The following is a 7686-nucleotide window of genomic DNA, read 5'->3' on the forward strand; positions in this document are numbered from 1 at the left end:
CTGCAAAAAATGAAATATGAACAGCTCATTTTTCTCCAAATGAGTGTATTTAACTTTGATTTGAGCAGGTAAGAACATTTGATGATGATTTAAGTTAAAAATAATTTAAAAAACGCCCGCTTTATTTAATTTCAAGTGAATAATATGCACTTATCTTATTTTCAGGAGTAAAATCCTCATTCCAATGACAGATCATCGTACTTATCTGCTCAAATACACAGATTTTAACACATTTTTAGATTTTTTTTTGCAGTGCAGAGCCAGAACACGCCAAACACTAGACAACAATCATGGCAGGAAAACAGACAGTCCAAATATGCCTGGAATGAAAGTGGGTCAAGATGTACCGTCAGCGTTGTCTGTGGAAAAGAACAGAAACACACAGCGGGGTAGGCAGGAGTTTAAATAAAGTGTTCCTTCCTTCACCTCTCCTCCTCCATTGTGCTTGTTTACACTGCCCCATGGATGTGCCGGCCATTCCTCACTTCATCCCGCTTAGAAAAAAAGCAAAGCGACGCACGGCGCGGGTCAGGAGTTCAGGCTCTAGATCAGCGCTGGCATTGTGTGCTGCAGGTGCTGTCAGCTGCTGCAGGGACAGCCGGCGATGGGAAACACACACGGGCAGAGGGGAGCGTCTCTGCTGCCGCTCCGAGGAGCCACTACAGCTGCTGACACCCCCCAAAAAAAAACAACAACTGAGAGCTGTCTCAGCTTGCTTTGCACACCACATCTGCAGAGAACTACATAGCAGGATTTCACCACACGCCGATCATCACAACGATGAGAAATAAAGAGATAAATCATGATCTGATGCTTTTCTTTAAATGACAGAGCAGAAGTTATTCCTACACTGCAAATAAATGATCAGAAAATAAGTCAATGTTTCAAAAACTAAGTGTCTTGGCTTGAATTTGAACAGTTAAATAAGAGGATCGATCAATGGAAGAAAAATATTTTTTACTATTTTTAAAGGCTGCACTTTAAAAAAAAGATGAAATTGTCCAGAGAGCCGTTTCCAAACGAAATGTCTTTTTGTTTTACACTTAAAAACAAAATGACAAATAAAATCTAAGTCTATATCGTTTACATCAGGATCGTCAACGTTGCAATTTTACTTTTATCAATAAGTTTATTTATTTTACCCATTTCAGACATGTTTATCTACAGCTGTCTAAGTCTTAAAATAAAATAATTAGATATTATCATTTTGAAATTAAAGAAAAGGGTTCTTGATTTTGTTATTCTAAATGTAAATCATCTAATTTTAGTGATAAATTGTCTTATTTACGTGGTTAAATGAGGGAAAAACACTTTTAAAGAAAAAAGACCTAGATTTAAATATCTGCAGTGAAATAAAGTCATATTTAACTGTTAAACTAATGTTATTTAACTAATGTTTAACTAGTAAACTCCCCAAAAAAATCTAAAAATGAATTAAACAAATGTATATAAAAGTGCATTTGCCCTTAAATTGATGGTAAATAATATGATCAATGTCAATAGAATCAGTATTATTGCCTTTAAAATAGGAGAATGAAAATATTTTCTTTTTCTAAATGTAAATGATCTTATAATATTAGTAAATTATCTTCTAAAGTGTTTTAAACGAGGGAATATACATGTTTTTTAAGAAAAAAACTTATATTTAAATTTTTGTAGTGTACAGTTGATGACATAAATGCTTTTTTAACTTTTACCAGTAAACTGCAAAACAATAAGAAGACCTAAGAAGATGTAAACATCTCTTAAAATCTCAAATTAATTCTCCCTTCATTTGAGCAGAAAAGTTAAAGAGTATTTTGGCGCCTAAAATAAGATTTTTACATAAACTGAACCTGGAGTTAAACTAATGAAGATGCTTTTTAACTAATTTTCAGTATGAAAATCTTATTTTATCACAAATTAATTTACTTACCAACTCAAATTAAGTGTAATGTAACACTTTTTGCAGTGTGTTCAAGTTCTATTAATAGGATTAGTGAGTTTTTTTAATCTGTAGCTGAAGCAAAAGTGTTTCACAGAAGTTTTAAACTCTTAGTTTGTTTGCATGTCTCTGAAACGCCTCAAGAGAAACCAGCTGATATTAAAGTTTAATCTCTACAGGAAACTGGAGAACATTTCTGTGGTAAAAATTGTTTAATAACTGTTTGCACACTGCTGTTAATGACAGGAATTAATTCCAAACTGCTGGATTTCACTGTAAGGTATAGCAGCCTTCTTTCAGCCAGCTGACAGGCAGAGCGCAGCTAACAGGTGGCTCAGTCTATGTTTTAATCCGATGGAGAAAACCTCAGTGACTGAAAGGGAGAACATAGAACCCTTACACTTAGATTTAGACAACTTTTACTGTCATTTTGTATACACAAAATTACGTTTTGTACAGCTTTCATGACATTTCCAATTCTTTAAGTGTGAAAACATGTTGCAAAAAAGGGCATTGATATGGTCATTCAGAGCCTTAAAGATATATATATATATATATATTTTCCAGTAGCCAATTTGTCATCAAGTTGCCCTGGTTCCCTAGCAACTGACGCAGACCTCGTTAGCCCGGGCGACGTCTGAGCCGGTATGGCTCTTGTATTTGCGGTTTCACTCATGCCTGAGGTAGGCCAGTAAGCACTAAGGACCTTGCCTAAGGGTCTACCTGGATGTCCATGCCGGGAATCGAACTCACGATCACCTGTACCGGAGTCGTCTAGAAGAGCGCAGTCCTAGGAACAGCTAAGATACTGCACAGAACCCTCAAACTCCCAGGCTTCGGGTAGAGGACCCCAGCTTGAGGATGACACATACCACCCCACGATGGGGTGAGAAAACAGTTTTTTTGTTTGTTTTATATATATAATATATATATATATATATATATATATATATATATATATATATATATATATATATATATATATATATTATATATATATGGTGCAATTATTCAGTGTTTTCTATAATTTATGTGATGCGGAAAACGCTGAAACAGAATGGAATCTACAATGAAATCTCTTAGGATTTCCTCGTACAGGCAGGACGTAGCAATCTGGGGGTATTTTGTCCTCTGCCGACTCCTGTATCTGCTGTTTCCTGGTAACCAGGTCAACCATGGAGATGAGATGAGCAGAAACTGAAGTTCTCCAAAAAATCTGAAACTGGTTCTAAAGTTGAGGGCAGAACAAAACTCCATTTATTTATATTAATCTGGAGAAGAAATGTTCTGCTAGCTTTGATCAGCAAACGATCGACTGGAAGCGTTGGAATCCATGGACGGCCACTAACGGTCAGAGTCGCAGCAGAAACAGGCAGAAGCTGCTGCTACTGGAAACACGCCTGCAAACTCATCAATGTTAAACTACATCAGCGCAAGCAGTTAGTTTATCTATAAATTACATGATTTGGAGCTTTTAGAAAACAAGTAAATGTTGCTTTGAATGTCTGATAATTAGAAGATTTAAAAATAAGACTGGATCCTGTTTAATAGGAAGGTTGGAGTTTATAGGTTTGTTTCTATAAGAGACTTTTATTGTTAACTTTGACAGAAGGACATTTGTTTAATGCGAGATTATGACTTTGACACAAATAATGTTTGTGTTTTATATAAAAGGATGACTCTGCTTTTAAATCCTTTAGAAAAGCATCTTCTGCAGAACATTATCTGTTATTTTCAGTCATTTTATAATCGCAGGCTTTTCAGGATTTGGTTAGAATGAAAATATGAAATTTAGGAAATAAAAAACTAAATAGAAAAACTGGAATAAGGATAAAAATAAGAAAAGAAAAGAAAGTCAATGTAGCAAGAAATGCCTGAATCCTATAGAAAAGAAAATTATGTCAAATTTAAGATTTGTAATATTTGCCACGTTGTCCAAACCGGAGCAGATTTTGATCCTTTCTGTCAGCAGAGGAACATATTAATTCTGCTCCTTTGTCGTTTGGGGAAGCGTTTGTTTAAAACAAAGACTTCTTTCCTCAATAAATTGGACCTTAAATTCACCCAATTCTACTAAAAATGGGACGAATATCGAGCAAATAGTGGGAAGAAAAAATTAGATCTAAGGTTCTGAATCAGGAAGCGTAAACAAACAAAAATAAACCAAAGGACTCAGTGCAGACTGATTAGTCCCCTGCGTAACGACGGGCCCCTGATGTCCTGCAGGGGCCCTGATTAGCAGCACCCTGTGTTAACAGTTTGAGACGGGAGGCGGAGGTCCGAGCCGCCGCGCTGCAGAGCCGAACTTTGGATGAACTCCCATGAGCTACAGGGAGTGAAACATCACCCATATCTGTGTCACCCCCCCCCCCCCCCCTTCAAAAAAACACAACAGAGCGAACAGAGACCCCCTCCCACCTCCTCCCCTGTTGCTCTCTCTCCTGAGGCTGCGGCCGAGTCAAGATAAACTGCCAGGCTGGGTGGGAAGGGGAGGGCAGGGTGGAGTTGGTTAGGCATTAAAATAAGCTCAGTGCCGGATGACGCAGGGATACCCGCCATAAGAGCCGCCGCCGTCCCCGGAAAAGGTCAAGCATGTGCGAGCGTAACGACGGAAACCTCCTTTATTCTCATCCTCCACCCGTTCTGTTTGATTTCACGCACTAATGAGTGTGAAACACGGGCGAGAGCGCGGCTCGCCGAGCAAACCGGGCACACTTAAGCACCTCCACGTCTCATCGCCGAGGGTTTATTTCCTCGAAGAATAAAGACTCCATCAACCTGAGCAACCTCTATTTCCACAAAAAATGTCACATCTCTGTGTGTGTGTGGATTCAGGGAGCGGAAAAGGCTCCAGAAACACGATTTACACCTTATATGTTGCATCTCTCCAAACAATTATTCTGCTGACACAACCGCTTTAATAGAGAGACGCAAAACCTAATAGAGACAGACGTATTCAGCAGGCTTGACAGTTAACTCACAAGGGGAAGACGGCGGCGCGTTTGTGACAATCCGGCTTCCATATTAAGGAACTGCTTTTATTAGGGAACGTTGGAGGCTTCTGGTGGGAAGCTAGAAACACACACAGCTATCAGCTTCCTGGGCGCCGGTGAGAGCTCAGCCTGAAACCGAACGGACCTACCTGTCTTCTCTTTGATTTCACACAGGACGTTGAAAAGGGCCGGCTTCATTCGGTGACAGTTGAGAGCGTGTTTCCTGAAACAGAGAAGTGGCTTCATGAGTGAACCGAAGGGGGGAAAGCAGGAATATAAAAGCCTGGCTGTGGAGCAGAGCTCAGGATTCATGTTTGTCTAATTAATACAAACTATATATCAATGCTTCACTTCTGAGGGAAAACCTTCTGCAAACACCTCCGACACTTTCTACGTTCTAAAACCGGTTTGTCAAACGTCGAACCCCGTCTAACGTCTTAGTAATAACCGCTTTATTAACTCAGACATGAATGACATGTTAGCTAAAGCTGGTTCCAGTTTGTCCCTGTGCTCTGCGGTTTGACTAAAAACTGTGTGGGGGAATAAAATCAAGAATAATCAGCTTTTTAATCTTTTTTTTTCTACAAAAAAATTTTAAATACACTATAAGAAAATTAAAGATCAATAGCTGTATAAATACTAATGTATGGAATAGCCAGAAAGAATATATATATATATATATATATATATATATATATATATATATAGGAAAAAACATGACAATTATCTAAGTTATACCTTTGAAAGTTTTGTTCAGTTTAGAAACATTAATGCATGTTATAACAACCAACAGAACGATCAATGAATGCTTTTTGAAATACTTCAATTTTAGAGTGACAGGTGTCTGAGTATCAAACAGTCACTAAATCTATTTTTTATATGATTTATAAGAAATAAGTTCCAATAGTATCTTAACAAATGTAACTACCAGCCTGTCACCATTTAACCCTGCCTGTGGAATAACGAATGTTGCAACTTTAAAACATATTTAGGTAAAACAATATTTATTTACTTACTTTTCTTTCATCTAATTTATTCTATCTTTTTTTGTTTGTTTTTTTTTGCACTTGAGGTGCTTGCTTTCCAAATACCGTAACTCCTCCAGCTTTACTCACTTTTAAAGGGAATAATATGGATGAAATGTTCAAAATCACTTTGATTTATATTAATATTTCTATATATAGACTACATTTTTATATGTGGTTATATTTCAGAAATTTAAAGTTAAAATATTTCCTAAATGAAGCCACTTTTCATGTGTCGCCACAGAAATTCACTAAAACTTGAATTTTAACTAATTGGTTTTCTTGGCGCGACCGGGATTCGAACCCATTTCCTCCGAATTTAAAACTAAAATTTAATTCACTGAGCCAAACACTGACTTCACACCAATAAATGCCGAAAATACAATAGTTATTTTAGACATCTATTTCTCCTTTAGGTATTATTTTGTGAATGAGCTCATCTTAATAATTTCTTAATATTTTTTTTGTTTTTAATACGTTGTTCAAATTTTTATATTTTATATATATATATAAATGTGTTTGGCTGTCTTTTAAATACGAGTTTTCCCGATAATTAAAGAATTGTTGCTCTCTTGTGAGCTCACCTGGCCTGGGCTTCGTCCAGACTTTGGTCCGTGATGGTCATGATTTGCTGTAAAATGTCTCCAATGTCCTGCTTCCTCCCGTCGCCGTCAGCTCCTCCGGTGCCTTCCTGCAAATGCTGCGGCAGACCGGGGTGCCCCGCCATGCCTACCCCCGTGTGAGAGTGCATCAACCTGGGCTGCTCGTCCATGTCTTCGGCCACCCTTTATTTATTGGGATTAATTTAAATCGGAAGCTCCCAGGCTAATTATTTCCTGCAAAAAAATATATAAAGTAAAAAGAAGAGGAGGAGAGAAAGATGCTGGGGAATAAATCCCGGTATTTGCTGTGGTTCTTCTCTTCGTTTGAGCGTTTTAGAGACGCTCCGCCAACATGGGGAAAAAATGAGCAAAGGAGGCGATAGAGAGCGGAGCCTCAGAGCTGCTGCTGCTCTCAGCTCAGCTGGTGAAATCTGATCACAGAGACACACAGCTGCTGTCAGATACTCCCCTGCATCCAAACCTCGCTCCGGCTTCCAACACAAGCGCCCAGGAAAAAAAAAAAAAAAGTGGCCGTGAGAAATAAAACAGCAGGGATTCTTTTTTTTTTTCTTTACTTCACTCGCTCCATCCTCTCGCTTTTTGTCATGTTAGGTTCAGCCTGAGCAGGCGGAGACGTCGGGAAGAGAGAGCGCGCGAGACTCGGGCTCCGCCCACGCGGCGTGATTGGGACACGCGCTGGATTTGGCCCCACCTTGAAAAGCACCGAGATCATCGGAATGTAGGATACAGAAAAGACGCGCTGGTCGTTGGCCGCAGCCTGCAGATCAGAGGCGTAGCCAGAAAAAATAGAGACCCAGGGTCAATCTACGCTTCCAGCAGGAACAAGCAAAACATCCATACTTTCTAAATGAAAACAAACTATATTTCCTAACAGCCTTTGCTCACAAATTGATGCATATATTTAAACACCCATGTATCTAGATAAAAGGTATACCCAGTGGGCAAAAGATGTCAATTAAACATCAATTTGACATCAAACACCGATATCAAATTGTTATCAAAATTTGGTCAAAAAACATAAATCAAATTGACATCAGTCCTTTGACATCAATTTGATGTATGTCAAATACTGATTTTATTTATTGTGGAAAAAATGTCGTGAAGATGGTCCAGCTAGAAGA

The 7686-nt window shown here is 38.4% G+C and overlaps 1 protein-coding gene across 4 annotated transcripts in view; it reads right to left on the minus strand.

Moving 5' to 3' along the window:
* pbx1 (pre-B-cell leukemia homeobox 1) overlaps positions 1 to 7139 on the minus strand; it is a 90719-nt gene extending 83580 nt beyond the window's left edge. For 2 of the 4 annotated variants that reach the window (XM_015385534.1, XM_015385535.1), the window contains exons 1-2: positions 6527 to 7136; positions 5067 to 5140 (exon numbers count right to left, since the gene is read on the minus strand). In XM_015385534.1, the coding sequence (XP_015241020.1) occupies positions 5067 to 5140; positions 6527 to 6714 (262 nt within the window). In that variant the 5' untranslated portion in view covers positions 6715 to 7136. Of the gene's footprint in view, positions 1 to 5066; positions 5141 to 6526 lie in introns of all 4 variants that reach the window. The other 2 variants (XM_015385533.1, XM_015385532.1) reach the window with 2 other exon arrangements.
* Positions 7140 to 7686: the final 547 nt, after the last annotated feature.

The sequence above is a fragment of the Cyprinodon variegatus genome, unplaced genomic scaffold, assembly GCF_000732505.1.
Source record: "Cyprinodon variegatus isolate N-32 unplaced genomic scaffold, C_variegatus-1.0 Scaffold342, whole genome shotgun sequence".
In the NCBI taxonomy this organism is placed as follows: Eukaryota; Metazoa; Chordata; class Actinopteri; order Cyprinodontiformes; family Cyprinodontidae; genus Cyprinodon; species Cyprinodon variegatus.